This window comes from Chenopodium quinoa, unplaced genomic scaffold, assembly GCF_001683475.1.
Source record: "Chenopodium quinoa cultivar QQ74 unplaced genomic scaffold, ASM168347v1, whole genome shotgun sequence".
Taxonomy (NCBI): Eukaryota; Viridiplantae; Streptophyta; class Magnoliopsida; order Caryophyllales; family Amaranthaceae; genus Chenopodium; species Chenopodium quinoa.
Genome location: NW_018744080.1, coordinates 2703279 through 2729673, shown reverse-complemented (window position 1 = coordinate 2729673; position 26395 = coordinate 2703279). Strand labels below are relative to the sequence as shown.

Genomic DNA, 26395 nt, shown 5'->3' with positions numbered 1-26395 from the left:
GTTATGTTGGGCCGAAGGTTTCCTGCACAGTAAACACACGTAAACTAGCCTCGGGGGTGTTGCCGAGGAAGGCCCCTCCGATGCTAAAGTCAGTACAATGTGTAGGAAGAGGACACTATGCAAGAGAGTTTGTTGCTTGAGGCTTTGATGGAATATATGAGAATATATGAATGAACATCCTAAATGTATCAATATTGATGGCTTTTATACCTCATCATACATGGAGAGGTTGGGCCTTAGCCCAATTGGCTTGCTTTGTGGGCTGACCTTTGACTTTAGCACAATTGGAGAGTTGAACCTTGACCTTGGGCTTTTAATTGGATCATTTAATGCCTAGGCCCAATTGGACTAAATTGGACTCAAACAGTTTTTTTTTTTGAAACCTTGTAGAAATATGATAAAACAAAATATTTATAATTAATTTTGACATTAAAAAAAAAAAAAAGTTAAATCAATCAGACAGTTTTGACGTATGAACTACTATTTAATTAATAGAAAGAAATGTGAGTAGTGGTAGAAATTAATGATCAGAATCTAATTTGTGGTGCGGGGATGATATAGCCATCATATCATATAGAGACATATCGAGATATATTTATTTATAGTAAATCATAAGTTTAACAAATTTATACTCTATTCCCTAAAAAAAATTATAAAAAAATAAAAAAAATAAAAAAATTATACTCTATTTCCTTATTCATCAGATTATAAAAGTTACACTATTTAATTTTTTTAAGCATCATACTTTTCAATTAAGTTACGTTTGGGTGTCAAAATAATGACCACTCATTTTGAACCTTATTTCTCAATTGGGGGTCACCATGTCTAATAAACTTAACGTCATGTCCAAAATTAGCAAATTAGTCCAAAGGCCATGCAAAGTTCATTAAAAGAGCCCATACGTTCAAATTAAAGCATGACACGTGTCTTAAAGACTCCACTTTATTTACCCCCATGGGTATACCATATACATAGTCTAAATTTCATCATAATCAAGCATTCAGTATTATAATAATTCTATAATGTCATTCTTTAAAAATGACACCATAAATTGCTGATAGAACGAAATTTAATTGGCTTGTATTTAGAATTTTTATTTTCCTTTTGAATTATTTTTAATGTACATAATGTATTAAAATTATATTTATATCATGTATTCTTTTTTAATACATCATTTTTAAAAAAAAAATACATAATTATAAATTATGAAAATTTATTTTTATATTGTTAATTAATTATAATAATAATACTTATAATTAAAATCACAATTATTTACAAAAAAAAATCACACAAAATTAACACTATTCCTCATCAATGTTTTTCATTCATCCACTCATTTCCAAACATTGTTAACGTATTATCATACCTGAAACCTTCCTGAAATTAACCAAAATCGATTCTAAAACCGTTGCCAAACTATCCAAGAACTGCCACGTCGGAATGCCTATGCTGTCGCATGAACCCTTGTAAATTTGCCTAAAACTCGCCAGAAACACACCCCAAAACTGCACCAAAAATCGAATAAACCACCAGGAAAGGTGCCGGTAAACGCATTAAAAACTACTCCAAAAACGCACCCAAAATACGCCTGTAACCTCCTGAAAACTGGCCAGAACCTTAAGCTGCTGCCATGAACCCTTCACAACCTATGTGCGCCGAAAAGCCGCCGGGTTCTGCACCCTTATTGCTGCACCCTAATTGCCTATAAATTTATAATCGTACGGGAGAGACATACAATGCAACCTGATTTTTACATAATTAGAACTAAAGAAGCATATTTGAAAACCCAAAAAAACCCGATTCTTTGATGACTTGTTGGTCGGAATTTCGATTTGAGTTCCGACTGAGTACAAGATTTTGGGGCCGATGATGATGAACAATCTAGAACGATGATGAATATTTGATTTTCTAAATTTTGATTATATAATTTAATTTTATGGATGATTTTAAAAATTAAAAATAGATTTTTAAATACTATAATTATGTAATCTTAACAAAAAATACATGTATTTCCAATTATACATATATGTATAGTACATTTTAACTTTTAAAAAAAAATAAAAAAAATTGACCAATCATAACATGCCACATCAGCATGTTATGGTGTCCTTTTTTGAAGAATGACACAGTAGACTAATCGTGTAGCTTTACTAGTTGGTTTTTGTGCATTAAGGCTACACTAAATAGGAAGGACCACGTGTTCGATCCGACGCAACAACAACTGAAGGGGGACTAAAAACTAACCACTCAAAACTGAACCCCTACTCCGAATTAGCCTAAAAGATGAACTAGGTGGAATAAAAATAAATAAATAAAAAATAATAATAATAATTAAAAAAAAAAAAAAAAAAGCTAATGGGGTACTGGTGTTCTAGTGCCCCTAGACTTCTTATGTATTGCTACTTCTTTTGATCCTGCTCATGGGTGAAAATTATATAGTAATCGTTTGAAATATGACTACCATAATCAATTAATGATTCAATAATTAATATAATACTGAAATAGATACCAATAATGATACATGTCACTTCTTGATGCTGTTTTTTTTTTCTTTTTCCCTCCAAAACTCCCCCTCTCCTAGTTGCAAAAAAATCTTTTATTTTTGAAATATTGGTGTAATGCAACTATAAAAATATTATTCCAAATCTTATACTGTATATTATCTTCATATAAAATGTGTTCGTTTTTATTTCGTGTTTATAATTCTTCCACACACATTACCAAATATATTATTCCAATTTTTTTTTAACTAAAGAAAAATTGAGCCACTAGTTCAAGTACAAGATACTATCATTATGGCGCTGAATATCTTAAAGTAGTATTATTGAATTTATCGAAAAAGTAAAAATTAAATTGATTCATATAATTGATTTTTAAGAAATTACTTTAAAACATTACTTTTTTTTTCAAATATCTTTAATATTTTTTTCTTAGACTAATGGAGTATTAGATATGACTATCTAATAAATGTTGTGTTTGACAACTATGTCCAATACTACTAATTCTATAAAATTGTAAAATATCAATCAATTTTTTGATATTATTTAATTAAAAAGACAATATCTTAGTAAATACGATAAAAATTATTATCTTTTGCTGAAACATTGGATTGAAATAATAAATTTATTACATTTGACATTCATAAATAAGTTGCATAGTAAAAGATACATCATATGTAGGGACAAGTGACATCTTCTTGTATATTATTATTATTATTATTATTATTATTATTATTATTATTATTATTATTATTATTATTATTATTATTATTATTATTATTATTTATTTATTTATTAATAGTTATCATCTTCAAATAAACCTTTAAGTCAATAAATAAACAATTATCAAACTACAATTATGGGATAATTTCAAACACAATTTTACATAATATCAAAGACCGACAATATCATGTAAATCATCAATTTATAGACAAAAAATAATAATCTTCTTGCGTATCTTAATTCTTAGTCTAATATACGTTAGTGTTGCCTAATTATGGATTATTACCTTTAATGATTTGATGATGAGTAGTATTTATTTGTTTCTATTGAAATTATTTTATTGCACATAAAGGTGATATATTATTTATAATTAATTTATATATATATTTTCATGAATGTTGTTCTAATAGTTTTACTGTAGATTTTAGTATGTTGTTTATGAATATTTTAATTTGATATTTATTAAAAGACAACTATAGATAAGGCTTTAGTCATGTAGTCACTAGATTGTATAATTTAATTGAGAATAATATGCATCATTAATGTAATACTACATCCGTTCTGAAAGTTCAACTCACTTATTATTCATGTGGTCAAGATAAAATAACTTTGACCACATGTTATGATTGATACAATAAACTAAATTAGCTCGAGGAGGGATCTTATTAGATTTCCCTTATTATAAAATATTCAAATATCAACTTTTCATAATTTTCACTTATACATAGCCAAAGATATTTATGGTCAAAGATGTTCATTGGAGGCCGCACAATGGATGATGGAGTATAATTTATATTGCTTTTAAATATTTTCAACACAACAAATCAAGAATAATTTTTTTTCTTAGTCGTAGTTTGAATAGTTTTTCCTTTATCATTTTATTATACTATATGCATTGCATTTGTTTATTCCACATGAGTTGCCTCATTTTTATATTATATCACAATTAATTACATAAAAAAAATATTAATATCGTGCATCGTACGAGCACTAATCTAGTATTTTATTGATTAAGTAGAAGTTCATTATTGACATGTTTTTTCTCAAAATAATAAGTTATGTTACTTTATTTTTGGTATAAAATAGTATTATCAATATTTTTTTATTTATAAATTTTTTTGTTTTATTTATGTAATTTTTATTCTTATTTTATAATTTCTCCTAAAATATTTATTTTTATGGGATGGATTAAAATTTTCAAAAGTTATTGTGTCCATATTATAATGTAAAAAAATAAACCGATCATATTGTTTATGATCAAAATAATATGGTAGTCACATATTAGATGACCGTTGAATAACATTCCACTCATGAGATCTAATTAATCTACTTCCTCCGTTACGCATTAAACTCCAAGAAGAAATTTCTTAAGCAAAGATTAAGAAATAAGGGGTGTGTGATTGATTGGATGAGAAAGAAACTGGAAAATTAAACACCACCCAACCTGCTACCATGTTACCACAAACCCACGCACCTCGTAGCCACCACAAACCCACTGCCCACCGCGAAGGTTTCCCGCATACACCCAGCTGTAACGAACCACCCTCTCACCTCTACCAAAAATCTGAAACCCCACCATAGCCACCCAAAACCCATCCCATCCAACTCACAACCACCACAAATCCACCCAACACACACCCCATAAACACCATCTCACCACTTGTGAAATATGAATCCTAAATATAACCACCCCAAACCCATTTGAACCAACTCCCAGCCAACCCTCACCCATCTCGTAACCACCATCTCACCACCGTACCACTAAGATTGGAAACCCACCATTTTTGCTTGAGATATAAGATTTTCAAGCTCAATCGATATCAAATTCTCTTTTCTATGGTTTTAATTCAAGGAAGGTAACAATGTAACTTTAACATGGCAAGAGCTGGCAGGCGACTCTAACAAGGGGACGGAGCAAGTGCCGACAACTCAAACGAGTAGGGGCAGCAACTCTAACGAGGAGTTGCAATGACTTTGACAAAAAGGATAGACAGCGAATTGATCTGGATAATGGTGGTGTGGTGGTTGTGAGAGAAGAGGGAAGAGAGAGAAAAGTGGTGGTGGCTAAGAGGGAGGAAAGAGAAAACGTGGCGGTGTACTAGAAGTGGTTGTGAGATGAGGCCAGGAATGTGGGTTAGGAGTTTAATAATGGATGATTAACTAAGGTTAATTAGTTAATAACATATTATTTAATTTGTCTAGTGAAGTGAAGGGTATGTTGTTATTTTCGTACAAAAGAATTTACTAAAAGAAAGAGGAAAGTTTTAGTTTGTTGCAAATTATGTGTAACATCCATTTTTTTTTAAAATGTTGCACATAATATGAAATGAAGTATTTTTTTTAAGAGGTGGGACCTAATTTGCCCTCTTTAACAAAAAAAAAAAAAGGGTCATACTTTTTTTTTTTTTTAGTTGCAACACTTTTCTTTTCACCTTTGATGATGCATGTTTTGAATCGTTAATATCTTTAATTACCAATATGTAAAAATTAGAAATTTTAGATATTAAAATTTTACAAATTAAAACGAATCTAACAAGATCTCACATGACTATATTTTTATTTATGTATAAATCATCAAAGATAGTCAAAGTGAAACACGTGAATATTGTAAAAGTCAAATTGTTGCAACTATACAAAAACGGAGGAAGTATATAATTACCTAGTAGGCATTTAATTTTTGTCTTGACACAAAGTTATGAAGGTTTCAAATAGTTGTTGGGGTTATTCCCTCCTACTAGAAGGATGAATTCCATTTTAGTGGACTAACTAGATTTTGGGCTGGGCAATGTCCCAAGTCATTATATGTATATTATAAATAAGGTTTTATAATAAAAATTATGTGATAAAATACAAATATAGATTAAATTAGTTATAGTTATATTGTTTTAAATAAAGGAGTAGTATAGTACAAATAATATAAAAATGTTTAAATAAGATAAAAAAGATAATCTCACAAACAATGGATCAATATCGTTACATTGGTGCATCGTGATGTAAACCACTGTGCTCAATTGTATTCGCTGGCACAAACCCTATGGTTAACACACACTTCTACACAAAGACATTTTTGGGTGGAAGGTTTGAGTTAAGTAACTTATGTCCAGTAGAGAATGCGTTTAGACTATATTGTTCTTGATGTATTTTTCAAGTGTAAATGATATGTTCATTTTATATAGAGATTTAACCCCATCCCTTGGTCATATTTAAAAGTATTTTTGACTCTACGGAGACACTTTTATTACTAATATGCGTTTTTTAGTATTTTCGTAGATTTGGTTTTGTTTTATAGAAAATTGCAGATTTGGAGCATTTTTCCGGACTTATTGGAGCCACTATGAGCATTAGAGAAATATGATCATATTCCCTAGCCCAAGACCGGTTAGAGTTATCAAACCGGTGATTAAGGGCTCGACGAAGAAGAGTTTGAGGCGTTGGATCGAGTGGTAAAGGCCCTAAAGAGGAAATCCGGATTGGGCCAAAAAAATGGCCCAATCAAAGATCCTATGTTGCCCGGGTCTTCACCCGATCGGGGAGTGCCCTCGCCCTGGGGCGCGCCCGGCCGAGTAAGGAAGGAAGAAGAAATAGTGCTTCGCCCTGATGCGTGCCCGACCGAGCGCAAGCGAGACCTCTCTCAGCAAAAAAGCGGGCCCGACTAGGCGAGATTGCGCCCGATTGGGCGCGTGTTTGTAAGAAGATTTTAAGCGTTTGTTTAGTTTATTATTATCTAGGATATTCAAGGTTAGTATAAATACATTTTGTTAAGCTAGATAGGAGCACACTTTCATTAGATTAATTCTCAGATTTAGTTTTAAGCTTTGGATTATTACTCTTGTTCTCTCTACACTTTTGATTTATGAAATTTATTATTTCCGTTTAATTTGGTAACGATTTATTCCCCTTTTATTTTCAGTAATTTAATTGCTTTGATTAGTCATATCTTGTTTATTTGCTTTACTTAGTTTAGATTTTACTATGTGTGAGCAGTTTTATTTCTAAGGTTTGGGGATCTTTAAATAATATGAAGGGGTGATTTATTATTTTTGATTGTCAATGCTTTTATTTGGTTGATTTTCTATTGATTGATTTAATGATATGCGACTAGATTAGGCCTGGTTTAATTGTACGAGTTATGCAATATTGATTCGAGATTCAAGAGATGAGAATTGATGTTTAGGCTTAGTTTCAATATACAAGTTAATTTATAAATGGTTAAGTCAAGATTCGAGAGATGCGATTTAATACCGGTAGATTAATTGTGTTTTATGATCTGATTAATTGATGTATTGATGATTGATTATTGTATTTTACCCTGGAATATTATTTTTTGGTGAACCTATACCCTAGGCTTTGTTTTATTGATTTTTCCTTATTGTTAGTTATTTGTTTTCCCTTAGTTTAATTCTTACAAAATAATAATTTGGTTACTTAATAGTTTAGATTATAATAATTATTTAGGAATAGAAAGACTTATTTCCTTGTGGATTCGACCCTATTTCCCTTTCTACTTTAGTTAGAGGACTTAATTAATTCTCTTTGATTAGGTAATACGACTATAGCTTGTCAATAAAATCCAAAAAATAAAGGCTTCTTTTATTAATAGAAAAACATCAAAGAACAAAGAGGAAGAATCCCAAGCATCAAGGAAGGTGAATAATCACCTTAAACATCCTCTTAAATGGGGGAGTTATGAGAGTTCCTTATCAAGAGAATAATGGTGGTGATTAATCACTTTAAACATCCTCTTAAATTGTGGGTTGTGGGTTATAAGAATTACTCAAGATATGACATGGTGTCACATCATCTGCCTAGTTATGATGACACGTGGTGGATTCATGTATTCCTGTATATATATATATATATATATATATATATATATATATATATATATATATATATATATATATATATATATATATATATATATATATATATATATATATATATTAGGAATATTTCAATAGTTAAATATTCAATTTTAAGTACAAATTTCTGACATAATCACCCTTTTTCTTTTTGACTCCATAGATAATTATGCTTAATTTATATATTAATAATAATAATAAAAAAAAAAGAACAATGTTTTGCTATTTTGATTAGGATGAGTTAAAAAAAGTTTGTTGTTGTAGATAATGAGAAAAATTGTCCAAATTCTTCTTCCACCTTACTTCTCATTGTTATAAGTACGGGTCATATATGAATATTGAATAAACCAATAGAAGCTTCAATATCTCTCCAACATTAACAATAATGTTCCATATACTCGACCTAAATAAAGTGTATATTTTCTAACAACAAACGTTAATTTTTGTATTGGTTCAAATAGAAATGCGCTAAATAGATTATTTAAATGCGCAACCGTTCAATAAAAAAATAAAAATGCGCAAAATAAATTTTTTTCATTTGCTCATTTGTAATTATTTAAATGTGCAAACTTTATAGAAATCAATTTGCTCATATATTACCACATTGCCACAAGTTGTAAAGTGCATGAGCTACCATTTAACAACGAAAAAAGGCATCATTTAACTAATATATAAAGCTAAACTTTTACTCAGGTCACAAGACAATAGCACTTGGTGTTCCAACTTTTCGCCAAGTGTCGTGCCACATTGGATAGATTTAAATAGACTTTCTTAGATAAAAAAAATAGTTTAAAATTCTATTTGGATAGAATTTTAGGATAAAATTTTTAGTTTAGAGTTTTATTTTCGATAAAATACCAATATTTCAAATGTACAAATTGAATTATAATTATATTTACAAAGATTATTAGATTATAATTCTAATGTTAAATATGGAAGAGAAAATATAGAGAGATAAGGGAAGATTGTTACGTTGTATTTCATATTCCATCTAGTACGAGATATATATACATGTACATTACCTAGGGTTCCATCAACGGATAAGACCAAATACCCAACTCTAGAGTATTCTAGATAGTACATGGGATAATAGTCATCCATATTTAGATATTTTCATAACACTCCCCCTTGGATGACTATATATTGAATAAAACAATAACTAACATTTACTATAAAACCCGTACATAATAATACACTATAATGCGCATAAGATGTTGCCTCGTTAAAAACCTTACCAGGAAAACCCAGTGGAAAAAACCATGGTTAAGGAAAAAATAGTGCAGTGCGCATTAACTCCCCCTCATGACTACATCACTTGAGATCTTTAAGACGACGCAATCTAATGTCGTAAGCTAACTTTTTGAATGTTGTTGTCGGAAGAGCCTTAGTTAATAAGTCTACTAAATTCTCACTTGAACGAATCTGCAATACATTTATATCTCCATTCTTCTAAAGATCATGAGTGAAGAAAAATTTGGGTAAGATGTGCTTTGTTCTGTCGCCTTTGATGTATCCTTCCTTAAGTTGAGCAATACAAGCTGCGTTATCCTCATATAAAGTTGTTGGTGCCTCTTTCCTAGATGATAAACCACAAACTTCTTTTATATGTTGAACTACATACCGACCTTAACCATACACATTCACAACTAGCCTCGTGAATTACTAAAATCTCAGAATGATTGGAAGAAGTAGCAGCAATGGTTTGGAACACCAAGAAATGGTAGTACCACCATATGTGAACATATATCCACTTTGTGACCGACCATTATGAGGATCAGATAAATAACCTGCATCTGCAAAACCAATCAAATTTTCTTTGGACAAATTTGGGAAAAATAAACCCATATCCTTAGTACCTTGAAGGTAACAAAGTAAATGTTTAATCCATTCCAATGCCATCGGGTTGGACATGAACTAAACCTTGCTAATAAATTAACTAGAAATGATATGTTGGGTCGTGTATGACTTGCAAGGTACATTAGTGCTCTAATTGCACTAAGATACGGTACTTCAGGACCAAGAATTTCTTCATCATTTTCTCGAGGTCGGAATGGATCATTCTCTACTTCAAGTGATCTTATAACCATAGGGTTGCTCAATGGATGTGGTGTATCCATCGAAAATCTTTTAAGAACCTTTTTTATGTATGTTGATTGATGCACAAGGATTTCATTCTCTAGGTGCTCTATTTGTAACCCCAAGCAGAATTTTGTCTTTCCTAGATCTTTCATTTCGAACTCTTTCTTTAAATAATTGACAGTCATTGAAATCTCTTCAGGAGTTCCAATGATATTCAAATCATCAACATACACTGCAATTATAACAAATCCCGATCCAAATTTCTTTATAAAAATACATGGGCTGATAGGATCATACTTATAACCTTCTTTCAACAAATACTCACTTAAACGGTTATACCACATACACCTAGATTGTTTCAATCCATAAAGAGATTTGTTCAATTTAATACAGAAATGTTCTCGAGAACTAGATTTTGCTGCTTCTGGCAGTTTGAATCCTTCTGGGAGCTCCATGTAAATGTCATTATCCAGTGGGCCATATAAATAAGCTGTGACTACATCCATTAAATGTAATACAAGTCCTTCTCTTATTGCCAGACTAATCAAAAATCTAAAAGTAGTTGCATCCACCACAGGAGAATATGTCTCCTCATAATCAATACCAGGTCTTTGTGAGAATCCTTGTGCAACTAAGCGTGCCTTATATCTTACAACTTCACCCTTTTCATTTCTCTTTCGCACAAAGACCCATTTATATCCCACTGGCTTTACACCTTCAGGTGTACGGACTACAGGTCCGAATACTTCTCTATTTCTAAGATAATTTAATTCTGCTTCAATTGCTTCTTTCCATTTTGGCAAATCATTTCTTTGTCTACATTCTCCAATGGATTTTGGTTCATGATCCTCATTATTATCCATATAAAATCTAATGCTACATTGCATGCAAAAACATCATCGACGTCGATTTGATTTTGGTTCCATGTAATTCCAGACATGATATAATTTGTTAAAATTTCTTCATTATCAGGTAACTGAATTTCTTCATGTATCATGTCTAAAGTCTCTTCTGGAGATCCTTCGGAAATTGTTTCTTCAATTTGAACATCATCAATCAATGCTTCTTTTCTTTTCCGAGGATTCTTATCTTTGGAACCTATTGGTCTTCCACGTTTTTGACGTAGTTTAGACTCATTAGCAAATTTATTTTGTCCTTCCGGGACATTTATTTTAAATGGAGCATTTACAGCTGGAATATGTGACTTGGTCACTTTTTTTGGGTCAGCAAACAAGTCTGGCAATTGATTCACTAAACTTTGTAAATGAATTATCTTTTTAACTTCCACTTCACATTGTTTAGTTCGAGCATCAAGATAGGATAATGATAATTCATTCCATTTAATTTCCTTTTCCAGCTCTCTCTTTCCCCCCCCCTAATGTTGGGAAAAGTGACTCGTTAAAATGACAATCTGCAAAACGAGCCGTAAATAAATCCCCTGTTGTAGGCTCGAGATATTTAATTATTGACGGGGATTCAAGCCCAACATATATCCCCAACTTCCTTTGAGGGCCCATCTTAGAGCGTTGTGGTGGAGCTATTGGAACATAAACCGCATATCCAAAAATTCTTAGCTGGGAAATATTTGGTTCCTGACCATAATCCAATTGTAATGGGGAAAACTTGTGATAACTTGTTGGCCTAATGCGAATTAGTGTTGCCGCATGTAATATAGCATGTCCCCAAGCAGAAATTGGGAGATTGGATTTCATAAGCAATGGTCTAGCAATTAACTGAATACGTTTTATTAATGACTCTGCCAGATCGTTTTGTGTATGAGCATGTGCTACAGGATGTTCAACGTTTATCCCAATGGACATGCAATAATCATTAAAATCTTGAGATGTAAATTCACCAGCATTGTCAAGCCGAATAGTCTTATTAATGGGAGTATCTGGAAAATGTGCCCGTAACTTAATCAATTGGGCAAGTAATCTCGCAAATGTCAGGTTACGAGTTGATAACAAAGACACATGTGACCATCTAGTTGATGCATCAATTAAAACCATAAAATATCTAAATGGTCCACATAGGGGATGTATGGGCCCACAAATATCTCCTTGTATACGTTCTAGAAAGCTAAGTGATTCAAAATTAATTTTAGCTGGTGATGAGCGAATAATCAACTTTCCTTTCGAGCAAGCAGCACATGAAAAATTATTATGAATAATCTGCTGGCTCTTCAAAGAATGTCCACATGAATTCGTAATTATTTTTCGCATCATTATTGAACCGGGATGGCCTAACCGGTCATGCTAAACAACAAAATTATCAGTAAACTTCTGGTTTGCTATAGCATGAGCTTCAATAGCATTGATTTTTGTGTAGTTAAAACCACTGGAGAATGTAGGTAGTTTCTCCAAAACAGGTTTTGAGCCTTGAGTTATATTTGTGATTTGAAGGAATTCATTATTTTCTTCATTGATTGTCTCAATATGATAACCAGTGTTGCGAATATCCTTAAAAATTAATAAATTTCTTTGAGACAATGGGGAGTATAAAGCATCAATTATTTTGATTTCAGTTCCCCAAGGCAATTTTATAGTGGCTCTTCTGGATCCCTCAATGATATTTGTACTACTCGATATGGTACTCACATTAATCCTTTTCATCATCAAATGAGAGAAATATTTTTTATTTTTAAGTATTGTATGAGTAGTTGCACTATGAGCAAGACATATTCTTCACCATTCATAGCAAATTGAACTTGAGTAATATCCATGTTCTTCATGATATAAAATACATGTCAAAATATTAAGCATAAAAATAATGATGATAAAATAAAAAAATCAATAAAAACACTCAAATAATTTATAAATTCATAAAGCATATAAAGTCCTTATTACAACCATAGAAATTAACATAAGTAAATAACTAGATAAAGTCTAATACTTAAAGTTGACACAAAATAATATAAATTTAATTATTCCCTTCCGGTGCATTGAAGAAATCACCAACTTCTAAATGAGTTGCATGCAAAATCAAAATTATTCCCTTTCGGGGAAGTAAGGAAATTAGTAACTTCGAAATGATTTGCATTGCCAATATCAAAATAACCTTCACCATCTTCAAGAAAAAGGTTTTCCTCAACTTTCTTTCCTTTCTTCAATGATTCTTGGTAAAGTTCAACAAGATGCTTTGGAGTTCTACAAACCCGAGACTAATGGCCTTTTCCTCCACAACGGTGACATATATTGGTATCACTTTTCTCTTTATCATCCCTACATTCCCAATTCTGGTGGGAATGTGAGTTTGTGAATGACCTCCACGACCTCTACCGTATCCACTAAAATCACGCCCATGACCACGACCACGCCATTGGCCACGACCGCGACCGCGACCTTTACCTTGACCACTACTGCTGGAATGGTCTCTGTTTTTATTTTCTTTCCCGTTATGGGTTGTCACATTCGCTTCAGGAAATGGAGTAGAGCCAGTAGGACGTGATTTATGATTTTTCATTAACAGCTCGTTATTTTGCTCAGCCACAAGAAGACAAGATATTAATTCAAAATATTTTTTAAAACCTTTTTCTCTATATTGTGTATGTATGACAATATTATTAGCATGGAAAGTGGAGTATGTCTTTTCAAGCATTTTTGCATCAGTAATATTTTGTCCACATAATTTCAATTGATAAGTTATTTTAAACATAGCTGAGTTATATTCACTAACAGATTTAAAATCTTGCAATCACAAATTCAACCATTCATAATGAGCTCTAGGGAGTATCACTGTTTTTTGTGGTCATACCTTTCCTTTAGATTACTCCAAAGGATTTGTGGGTCTTTCATAGTTAAATATTCATTTTTAAGCCCTTCATGGAGGTGATGGCGAAGGAAAATCATGGCTTTAGCCTTATCTTGAGGTGTTGCCTTATTAGCCTCTTTGATTGTTTCACCAAGCCCTTTAACATCTAGGTGTATTTCAGCATCTAACACCTATGATAAATAATTCTTTCCGGTAATATTAAGGGCCACAAATTCAAGCTTGGCAAGGTTCGACATTTTTCACTATACAAAATATTGTTCAAAATTAGATATTATAAAATATCAAACATATACATATCAAAATATAATGGTTGATGATAAAAGTGTATACAAATAAAATAAGGATAATTCTTAAAAATAAGGATAAAAGCATGAAATAATAAAATAAAATACTATTGTATATTATGAAACTTGTACAGAAATATTCGAATAACACAATTGTAGCAAAATTCAATTTTATGCATACATATAAAAGTTGTACAGAAATATCATATTAACACAATTATAGAAAAACTTATAATTTCAGATATCAATATTGGATAGAGAATTATCTAGGCAAAAGTATGTATGAGAATAATATATTCATGAATCATATGCTTAAACACCCAAAATCATGAAAATAGTCGTCAATTCCAAGAGTAAACACTATATACTAGTGACATATAAGAAGTATAAAGCTAATGATGATAAACTTTATCAAAGACAATGACATCATGATATAAAACAATTCCTAGCATCATATGATACATGTCAGAAGCAAACCATAATATCAAATTAACATTATACTATAGTTTTATATATAAGGGGCTCGTAAGTGTAACAATGAATACCTTTGGAATTTTTTTTTCTTGGCTACTATACTTACGGAGTGATTAATGTAATAGTTTCATTTAGAGTATGGTGCTGATAAAGTATTAAATATGGAAGAGAAAATATAGAAAGATGAAGGAAAATTGTTACGTTGATTTCATATTCCATCTAGTACGGGATATATATACATGTACATTACCTAGGGTTCCATCAACGGATAAAACTAAATACCCAACTCTAGAGTATTCTAGATAGTACATGGGATAATAGTCATCCATATTTAGATATTTTCATAACATCTAAAAAATTATCATATAATTTAATTTTTTGTATCATAATATTTTTCGAAACGAAAGAAGTAGTTCTAAGCGTAAAACATCCATTTATAATATATATTAATCGGTTAAAATAAAATATGTACTTCACAATCTAATAGAATTTTATTACTATATAGACCCGTCAATTAGGGTTGGGTCATGAGTTATTTTGGATTGTAAATTTATCTTAAAATTCAATAAACAACTCGGGCATCGCACGGGGCACAAAACTAATTACAATTTAAACCTTAATTAAAAATTAAATCACCACATAATCTAAATTAACGAAGGGGATACGATGTGAGGGTTTTTTTTATTATTATAATTTTCTTAATGGAAGCTGAGCGGCAAAATATATTAAATCAAGTTCCGGCAAAATATGAAGGTTTTGGAGAAAAGAGTTCATACAAATTCATTCCTCATACGTATTAGTATCCCATCTAGCCACGGTATGAGATTTTAATTGTCTTTTTTTTTGTTAAGATTATATAAGAAACAATAATGCTTGTATGTGACCGGCTACACGCTGTGACTACATTTATTTATAAAATAGGAAAATTTTTCAGTAATAATCCAACATTTGTCTCATCCGCCCAAAATAGTCCCTCGTTTTTAACACGTTTTTATAATTACAGAAATCGTAGTAGTAGCTTTTAATATTTGTGAGAAATTGTAGCAATATAAGAATATATGCTTCTATTGTAAAAGCTAAGGGTTGATGTAGTGAAATAATACCTAAGATGCCATTAATATTGCAAGCTATTATAAAATTATTGGAGTCAATAAATTTAAAAATAACACACATCACGTGCATATAGATCTAGTTTGTATTAAAATATGTTGAAGCCTGTTTTTACATGGTGAAATATATAGATTTAAATTAGAGGTGACAATGGCCTAGCCAGGCCAAAGTTCGGGCAAAAAAAATTTCTCAGCCCATTATGGATTTGGTCTAGAGGGATTTTTGGATCAAGCCGAGCCAGTTTTCTAGGCAGGCGAAAAAAAAATAATAATAAATAAATAAATAAACCCTTAACTTAAGCAATTATTTCTTAAAATCATAATCTGTCATATCCCAATATAGTGACGGTCTGACGGAAACTGAATTAAGAATTTAACATTCCCTATACCCTCACGATATTAAGAATGTTGATTCATTTATAAATATCGAACTTGTGTGTATCCCGGGTGATTGGATTGTTAGTTTGTATATTTCATTAATCTAATAATTATGTTGGACTATTTGTATAGTTAGTGTGTGTAGCGTTCGGGCATTTCCTCGGGTGTCACTTTTTTTTATATTATATTTATTTATATTCTAATCTTGTGAAAAATAGATGAATTATATTACCTTTAAATTACTTAATAAACGAAAGGAATATAGTATAAAATTATGTGAAATTTGAGTCATTAATAAAGTTGGTTGATGTGGTAAATGTATTACCTATATGCATCGGAGGTGTTAGTTCGGATGTTATACTACAAGAGGGGGGGTGAAATGTAGTAAGTTCTTAGTGCCTAATATTCGCGGAATATAAAACAGTTAAAGTTAGGAACTTAAAGAATGCAAAGCAGATTTTACAAGAAAACCTTCCAGGGCCCAACTGGAAGTAAAACCTCGACCCTCCAAGGGACTTTCAACACAAACATTTCACTATAATAGGGCAACTCCTAGTTACAACATATTACACACAGACCTTTTACAAGTTCCTCCACGGACATTTGCTACCTGATAGGAACCTGTCCTACCCAACCTCAATCCCACTTAGGTTCACTCGGCACTCGGCACTCCCGGAGTGCCTACACTCGGCTTCCTACCTGAAGCTCACTCACTGTGCTCTCACAGCTACCACTCGAATTTTAGAGACTTTCAAACTCCTACACGAATTTTAGAGACTTTAAAACTCCTACATGAATTTTAGAGACTCTCAAACTCCTTCACGAATTTTAGAGAATTCAAAATCATCACACCCCACTACCCAAAATACTCAAACCCTTTTTTCCATTACAAGATCTCATTGAATAACTCTAAATACATATACATGAATAAAGAGATAAACTAATATGTTGGAGACTCGAGATCTCTATGGAACTCAATGGATGTACTGTAACCAAAACCTGATAGGAACTTTGACTAGGAGGACTGACTTACTTCATGGTGAAGGATAAAACCATTAAGCACGATCGCTACACTTCGTCAGCCTCAACTTTGAATGAATACATATGGGCATATTTATAGTACACTCAAATAATTCATTTCATCTTGAAAAAAATAGGTATATCATAAGATAAGTTTAAAAGATATTTTCTAAAAATAAGTTTTTCAAAAATATATCTTTTTATTAAGAATAAAATCTGTCATTAATAATAAAGATATAATTAACAAAATAAGATTTTATTCTAATCTTATCGTTTTGTTTATTTTCTAAACAAACTTATCTTTTTCCAAAAGGGATTTATTAGAATAAATATCTAAATTCAGTAAAACCAAATCCCTAAAAGATATGTACGTATTAGACAAATATATATCATTAAAGCTGACTTTTAAAGACGTACATACTTAAGTTCCTATAAGATTCGGAACTACTCTAACAGTCTCTGAGTTCCTGACAAGTCAGTAACTCTAATTTCATTGACTGTCTGGAGTTTGCTTTGGTTCTATATAAACTTGTTCTAGACCGACTTTTATATCCAACATACTTACATGAATCCCAGAGAAATATACATCTATTTCTCCGTCTTCATGTTGTTTATTTGAAACTCTTGTTCTGGAATCCTGTAGTCTTGATGTATTCTGGATCTCAGGGCAATGTTCCACTTCTGGAACTGTAGGCTAAATTTCAACATTACACAAGAACTTGTTGTCATTCTTCTAGCATTACACTAGAATTCGCAGACCACATTACAACCTGGCATCCCCAGCATTACACCGAAGCTTGCTCCTGTTAAGAAGCTCTTGATGTGTTCCTATCAGGGAACACTTTGTAGTTCTATCCAGTCTTGTTCGTAGAACTTCTTTCTGAAACTCTTCTTCTTCTTTACTTGCCATCCTTAGTCTTCTAAGGTTCCTCTGTTTTAGTCCTCACTTCAAATCCCGGAGTATACTTATCCTGTAGACATCAAAACACTAAAAGACTCTTATTAGATAGAAGTTTGCTCAATCATTAACATCATCATGCTTATCACACAAACTGAGAAAACTTACGAGGATAACAAGATAAAACAAAAGGTTATTTATACTTATAAAACAATAAAGTTAAGAAACTAAAACAAGACCAAACTAAGCTAGAGCCAACTTAAAAGCAAACTAGAAAACTAAACTAAATTAAAAGACTCCTACACATACATGACCTATATATGCATAGGATACTTACCTCGTGAAGATAACATATGTAAGCTCCTATTTACATACTACCTCCGCTTCATGTTGCTTGCAACAAAGGACATGTTTGCGGAGGTCGAGACAAAAGATTGAAAGCTTGATTATGGAAATATAAGGGTATATGTTTAACTATTAATCCAACCCAAAAAAAAGGAAAAACAAATTCAACCTTAATTAAATTAAATACCCCACCACCACCCACACCACCAAGCAGCAACCCAAGCCACCCACCACCACCCCAGCATCACCAAAACCACCCACCACTACCCCAGGATCACCGAAACCACCCACCACCACTACTCAGCATCACCGAAACCACCCACCACTGAAATCGACAAACCCGACACCACAACCACCACCGACGCACCCCAGCACCACTACGAACTGATCAAAACCCAGCCGTCGCAACCCACCGTAACATCCTTGAAAACCCACACAACCACGAAAACCGTAGAACCCCCCACCACCACCACCACCAACCAAGTGAAACCACACAATCTTGAACCCACCAACACGAAAATCCTAAAACCCACCACCACCAACCCATAAACCATGAAAATCCTAGAAACCACCACCACCACCAACCCACAAACCACGATTATCCTAAAACCCACCACCACCAACCCAACGAAACCACTCAACCTTGGACCCACCACTAACCCACGACGCCACCGCAACCCACGAATCTAACAACCACGAAAAAACTTACCACGAACCCACAAATCGTTCTTTATCATCGATTACAACATTAATTGGTCAAATTTAACCATCAAAACTCTAGATCTAGAGTTTTGATGGTTAAATTTGACAAAAAAAAACCTTCGAATTTGGGTTTCATAGCCAAATGAGGAAACAAAAGGCAAAGGAAGAGAGAGAAAACAAAGGCGGCGATGTAGGTGGTGGTTTTCATTGAAGATGTTGGTGGTGGTGGTCGGTGGTAGTGGCGGTGGTGATGGTGGTGGTTTCCATTGAAGGTGGTGGTTGCCATTGAAGGTGGTGATTATGAAGGAAGAGAGAGAAAACTTATGAAAGAAGATGTTGGATGTAGATGGAGGGGAATGAATTAGGATGAATATGGTGATAAGGTGAAATTAATTAACCTTAGAGATTAAGGTAATAAGAACAAACTTATAATTTAATTAGGATGTTTATAAAAAAAGTGAGGGTAAAATTGTCATTTTATGGTCAAAAACTTACTAAAAAAGGAAAGAAAATAATTTGTTGCGAGTAATGTGAAGCAGCCATTTTAGGAAACTGTTGCGAGTAATCCGAAGCGGAGGTAGTAGTTACCTTCATGGTTTCTTCGCCATCATCATGCTCATCAACCATCACTCATCATTGCTCTTGTTCCTTCTATTGCTTATCATATATTGCTCAAGTTCCTTATATATTTTCTTGGCATTGCTCAGGTTCCTTGTATCTTGTTTCAATCATAACTTGTTCTTTTTATGCACAACTTAACAAACACGTTAGATAGATAATCATCATTAGTTTACAATCATCAAAATCTAATTACTCAACAAGAGGAATGGATTCGAATCTTGTTCAAAGCAATATTTTATTTTGTTAAATGAAGTGGCTAACTTACGTGGCACATATTCTTTGGATGGTGAAATGGCATTGTGACATGACACACATACTTTGAAGAGTGTCACGTGGCATCGTTCCTTTAAAAGGAACGCCTTTTAATGTATAGTATAAATTTTAATAGAGAACGAAAAACCTAAATAATTTTACACATAGAAACGAATTTAAAATACTTGTAAATAATTTAAGATTCATATAGTCAATCTTCTTAAGTTAGTACAAAACCAAATTAAAACCGTGTGCATGTTGCACCGGTTTAAAATCTAGTCAACAATATAACAATAACGAGCATTATAAACGGGAGCCTACAATATTTTGGCTCAATACAAGATTATTTTGCACATCAAATAACTTCTTTGCCATAGCACGTAATATTCCCTTTTGAACTTTTCCCGTAGAAGTCTTTGGAAGCTCCTTCACAAAACATACCTTCTTAGGCACCATATAATGAGGAAGATTTTTTCTACAATACGTTATGATATCTTGTTCCGTTACACTTTCATCTTTACCACTTCTCACCACAAATGCAAAAGGGCTTTCACCCCATCGCGGGTGTGGCATCCCCACCACGGCCACCTCCGACACGTTTTGGTGTCGATAAATCACCCGTTCAACTTGTACACTACTAATATTCTCACCACCAGATATGATCACATCTTTCAACCTATCCTTTAATTCTATATACCCGTCCGGGTGTATAACACCTACATCACCGGTATGGAACCACCCGTTAGCAAATGCCTTCGCGGTAGCATTCTCGTTCTTAAAGTATCCCTTCATTATGCAACTACCACATATCACAATCTCCCCTGTCGTCTTCCCATCGTTAGGCACACTTTGCATTGTTACCGTATCTTTAACATCAACGTCTGCTATGCTTAGTGGACTAATCCCTTGACGCGCCTTCAATTGTGCTTGTTCCTCTTGTGAAAGACAATACCACTTCTTTTGCCACTCGCACACTAGTGCAGGGCCTACTGACTTGGTTAGTCCATAACCGTGCACGATATGAAACCCGAGTTTCACCATCTCTTTAAGTAGTCCTGGCTGAGGAGGTGACCCACCGGTTAGTACTTGGACTTGGGAGGTTAGTTGTACGAGCTCATTTAGCTTGGCTTCACGAATTATGTCCAACACAATCGGCGCACAACACATGTGAGTGACTCCATGGAGTGCTATGCTTTGGTAAATTATAGACGCGGTTGTATTGCGTATACAAACATTAGTCCCACCTCGAGCAGCAATGCCCCAAGCAAAGGTCCATCCGTTACAATGAAACATCGGTAAGGACCATAAGTACACGGGTTCGGTACCCATCTCCCAACCTAAGATCATACTCAAGGAACTTAGGAAAGCGCCTCGATGACTATACACCACTCCTTTAGGAGAAGACGTCGTACCGGATGTGTAGTTAAGAGCAATAGGATCCCACTCATCATCAATATTCATCGGTACAAAATCTACATTTCCCATGTCAATCAAGTATTCATATTCCAATTGATTGTTGTCATGCATTTTGTTATGGCGACCATTGACATTTTCCATAGTAACAAAGTTTTGTCTTTCGTGTTTTCCATGTTTGTTTGTAGGAGAATCCATCTCAGTGATGATAACAATAGAGGTTTTCGATGTTGAACGTTTTGGGTCATTGTTTAAGAGACAAAGCGCCTCGTAAGCAAGAGGGATATACTCGTAGTCCACAAAAAGGATCTTAGCTTCCGAGTGATCGAGTATAGACTTGAGAGTATTGGCGTCAAGCCGAGTATTGATGGTGTTGAGCACAGCTCCTGCCATTGGCACAGCAAAATGCATCTCGTACATTGCTGGTATATTTGGGGCCAATACAGAAACCTAACAAGTTGGAAGATATAGAATGAGATATGTAGCAAGAAACAATACACTTTGTATTTAAAAGAACAACAATTTAATGCAGTATGTTACTAAAACACCCCTTTGATAAGTGATATACTACATCCGTTTCATTTTTTTGCAACTTTGGTCATTATTTGAGAGATAAAATATTCCAAAATTGCAAAAAATATGAAACAGAGGTAGTAATAGATAACGTGAATGCATGCTAACAGATTCAGATAAGAATGTACTCCGTTATAAGCTTGTGTACAATAATGAAAATTATAATTTCCAATTGGTATTTTTTTTTTCTATGACAAGGAAGAACCCAGCCAAAATTTAACCTTCATAATTTTGTTGATCCAGTATTTATGGGCTAGACGTACACTTGAAACTAAAGGGGAGGTTAAGGATACCCTTACCATCAAAAACCCTCATTTAGCAGGATTCAAACTTTAGCTTTTTAAGATTTGAGGTAAGTACTCTATCAAAGTATCAAGTAAGCTAATTGGTTGGTACTAATTTAAAAGTAATAGAGCTTGTTTCACCCAACAGAAAAAAAAAGTAATAGAGCTTGCAAATTGAGTACTTTAATTATAATCACCTAAGGTATCTAATAATTTAAAATGTGCTTATGTACTTATGTGCATAATATATTTTGATTTTCTAGCCAATGTGCAACAAAAAAACAAGGCAAAACATCGTATAAAGGGTCTTATATTAGAGTTGTCACATCGGATAATCGGATGGAGTTTGGGTCGAGTCTATTTAGGTCGGATATATTCGGTTCAAAATTACCCTTTTAATCTGCTTTGGGTAGGGTTGGATCGAATTACTTTCGAGTCGGGTTAAATTCAGGTCAAGATTTGTCGAGTCCAGATCGAGTTTTGGTCAAGTCAACTTTAGATCGGTTCATATTAGGTTTGGATAAAATCGGATCGGGTTCAAAACGAGTTTGGCCGGGTTAATCTCGGATCAGATGACTTTGGATCGGGTTGGTTTCGATTCAACTGACTTCAATTTTGTTAAGCTTGGTTTGATTACTAAAGTTGATTTAGTATTCGGTCAAATCTTATTCAGATACTTTTTATGTTTTGCTGAATTTTGGTTGAGTATGTAGACCAATTTAATATTCAAATAAGTATATTTTTATAATCAAAGAATTATCATTGAGTTTTTTTTTTAATCTTGTTATTGGGTTGATATCAAGTTATTCATCTGTCATTTTTCCATATCGTGTCATTACTATATGTTTAAGTAAAAAAAAAAGGTAAATGATAATTTAGGTTTAAAATTATGGATAGTTTGAAATCATGTCAAGTCAAAATCAGGTCGGGTTGACATCAGTTCGGATAAAAAACAGATCGGATTGAATCGAGTATTAGTCCGGTCAATTTCGATTCGGAATGAATTCAGGTCTAGTCAAACCGGTTCGGTTTGAGTTCAATTCGGGTCAAATCGATTTCGGGTTGAGTTCAAGTCGGGTCAAATCCGTACCGGATTAAGTTCAAATTAGGTCAAATTCGGATTCGGGTTGAGTTCAGTTCCATTACAAATCGGGTTTGGGTGTTGAGTTTTTCGGATCAAATTAGATTGGATACAGTACAGCTCGAAACAGATGGTTTTGTTCGGTTCGGTTCGGTTTGATTTTGACTGTTCTGTCTTATATCATATATTACCTAATGCCTACTAGGGCCCATACATTATGATGAATGGGCTTGATCTAAGTAACATCAGCCCTCCCAACTATATTTCTCTACTAAACAGTCTTATTAAATTTTTTTTCATTTAATTAGGGATATCTTGACTTTAATTTAAAGTGTTTTACCAAATTAGTGTTTTACCAAATGTTTTCTTTTCTCTTGTCATTTCTTTTTACATCTCTCCTCGTCACTAGCAATTTTATTTTTATCTCTTCATTTTCAAAGACAAAGGAAGGAGAGAATCTCTTTCCACCCCTATGAGAGGGATATAATTCTCACACCAAGCAAGTGATATACTTATATTTGTATGATAAAAATTATAGTATGATTAGAGTTTATGAAAAATCTAAATAGAATGACAATTATAGACATAATTAACTACGGAGTAATAAAAAAAAATACCAGAAAAATCAAATAACATAAACTAACCACATCATTTTTGGCAATGCCAAGGGATTGGAGGGAGGAAGCGAGGCGTCGACAGCGATCGTAGGTCTGCCGCCAAGTAAACCGAGCACCACCGTATACGATGGAGGTACGATCAGCATAAAATTTAGCAGCTCTTTTCAAGAATGTGATTGGAGTAAGTGCCGTATAGTTTGCCTCGTACTTGTTCATGTAAGTGTTCATGATTTGTAGCTTTTTTTTTTTTTTTAAGAACTAATTAAAGAAAATAGAACTAATAAAACTAATTATTTGACACTTTTGGTGTGCATTTGGTGAGTGTCATGATTTATAGATCACTTTAGCTTGTAGCAAACGGACGTATTGAGCAAGGACAACGTGGGGTATTTTATTTCCACGTTTTCTATGTTAGACTTTTTTCGTTCCTGGTGTTACAACATGAAATGAGTCTGTAATTACTTTATTGAGAGCAATAATGCAAAGTTAACTAATAATCCTCTTAAAATTGTGCTAAGTCATGGTTGAGTAAATTATGGATAAAATCATCATTTAATTTGGAATTCTATAGTATTGTCTCTTAAAATTGTGCTAAAGGGCCTATTTTGATATAATTATTTTCAGTTTAGTTCATTTCAGATCTAATAAGTTCAGTTCAGTTCAGCTTTAATAAGTTCAGTTGAGTTTAGCTCGCTCTAATAAGTTCATTTCAGTTCAGTTTTATCAATCAGAACAGGCCCTAAGTCATGAATAAAATAAATCATCATTTGGGATTCTATGGTATTGTCTCTTAAAATTGTGCTAAGTAATGGTTGACTAAGTCATGGATAAAATCATCATTTGGAATTCGATGGTATTGTATCCTATAATGTAGAAACAGCCTCATGGAACTAATTTAGAAATTTAAAAGGCAATCCTTCATCTTCAAGGATGCAAGCACTATCACGTACATGGAACCTTCAAATCAAGAAGAACAAGACTTTTTCAAGTTTTTTATTTTAGAAAGTATCTTTTAAGTATATTGAAGTTTTTTCTTATAAAAAGTACTACGTATCTTTTAACTATATCTGTTTGGGTCCAATTTATCTAATTGGGCCTAGTAATGTATTTGGGTCCAATTATCTTATTGGACCCGGTCACTAAATGACTCCATATTTCAAGGTCAAGGCCCGAGCCTCCAATCAAGCCAAGTCAACCAAGAGTCTTTTGGTCCGAATTGCCATGGTCAGCCCATGAATATTCAAAAGGCCCAATCACTCTCCTCTCATCATGAGCAAAGGTATAAAAGCTTTCAATTCATTCATTTGTACAGATGAACATACAAAAGCCTCAAGCACTAAATCTCTTGCATAGCTTTCTCTCTCTAAACACTGTTTGACTTTGGCATCGGAGGGGTCTTCCTCGGATCCACCCCCGAGGCCAGTTTACGTGTTTTAGTTGTGCAGGAAACCTTCGGCCCATCATCAATTGGACCGAACCAGTCTTCAGCCACTTCAGCGGGCCTTCGGCAAGGCCCCATTGTTTTCACCCGAAACAATTTGGCGCCGTCTGTGGGGAAGACTTTCAAAAAATCTTTAAGCCAAATCTTTAGTAAAGATCATCTTGCAATCATCTTAGTAGCGATGGCTAAGAACCGCAAGAGCAAAAGCCTCCGTCAAGGAGCAGGCGAAAAGCCTAAAACTCCTACACCATCACCCTCACCGGACCGGAACTCTCCCAAGGGTGCCAGTTCGGGGGGAGGATCATACAGGGAGGATTCCCTTTCTCCCGTAATTCACAACTCTCATCATAGGCCGAGTCCCTCCCGGTCTAACAGAGGTCAGTCCGATCATAGGACTCATTCAGTGCCCCAAAGCTAACCATCGACCATCCGCTCTCATTCCCACACTCAGCCGAGGACCCCTTTGACGGGGCCCAGCTCGGAGGAGGTGGCGAGAGCGCTGGAAGTGCTCATGGAGGCAATGAGGGCACAAAATATGCCTCCACCTCGCGATCGAACTCCTCCGCATATCAGGCATCAGCGGAGGAAGCTGGACCATGAGGGGGAGAAACCTCCTTCCTTCCGGGAACTGGAAAAGTGGGAAGAGGATACCTGGAGAACTGAAAGAGAGAGGAAAAAGAACCCTCAATTTTTCAGAGGATCCTCAACCTCTCGACCAGAAACGCATAAGAGCAGCAGCTCAGCTTCTCGGCCAGAATTTGCTCGCCGAGAGCAACCTGAGACTGTTCGCCGAAGCGTCCTCGACCGACTCGGCGTCAGGGAGCCGAGCGTGCACAGTCGTCTCTCGTTCCCTGCAGCCAAGGCCCAGAGTTCCCAGCCAGGGACGAAAACCACTCCTACCTCTCTAAGAGGGCGGAGCGCGGTCCCTTCGGCCAGGAACAAAGGCAAAGCCGTTATGCTACCCACCAGT

General features: G+C 33.8%; 1 protein-coding gene across 1 annotated transcript; it reads right to left on the bottom strand.

The window, feature by feature from the left end:
• Positions 1-20232: 20232 nt before the first annotated feature.
• On the bottom strand, positions 20233-24412 carry LOC110691648 (butyrate--CoA ligase AAE11, peroxisomal-like). The gene is made up of 2 exons (XM_021868600.1): positions 24012-24412; positions 20233-21879 (listed from the first exon to the last, which is right to left on the bottom strand). Exons 1-2 carry the CDS (start codon positions 24210-24212, stop codon positions 20320-20322), a joined length of 1761 nt encoding a protein of 586 aa, XP_021724292.1. The 5' UTR covers positions 24213-24412; the 3' UTR covers positions 20233-20319.
• Positions 24413-26395: the final 1983 nt, after the last annotated feature.

What these genes read in the sequence shown, in the direction of transcription:
- LOC110691648 (XM_021868600.1), bottom strand. Translation starts at nt 24,212, where the DNA reads ATGAACACTTACATGAACAAGTACGAGGCAAACTATACGGCACTTACT. An exon ending in GCATTGCCAAAAATGATGTG is followed by an intron (nt 21,880 to 24,011) that starts GTTAGTTTATGT and finishes CCAACTTGTTAG; the next exon opens with GTTTCTGTATTGGCCCCAAA.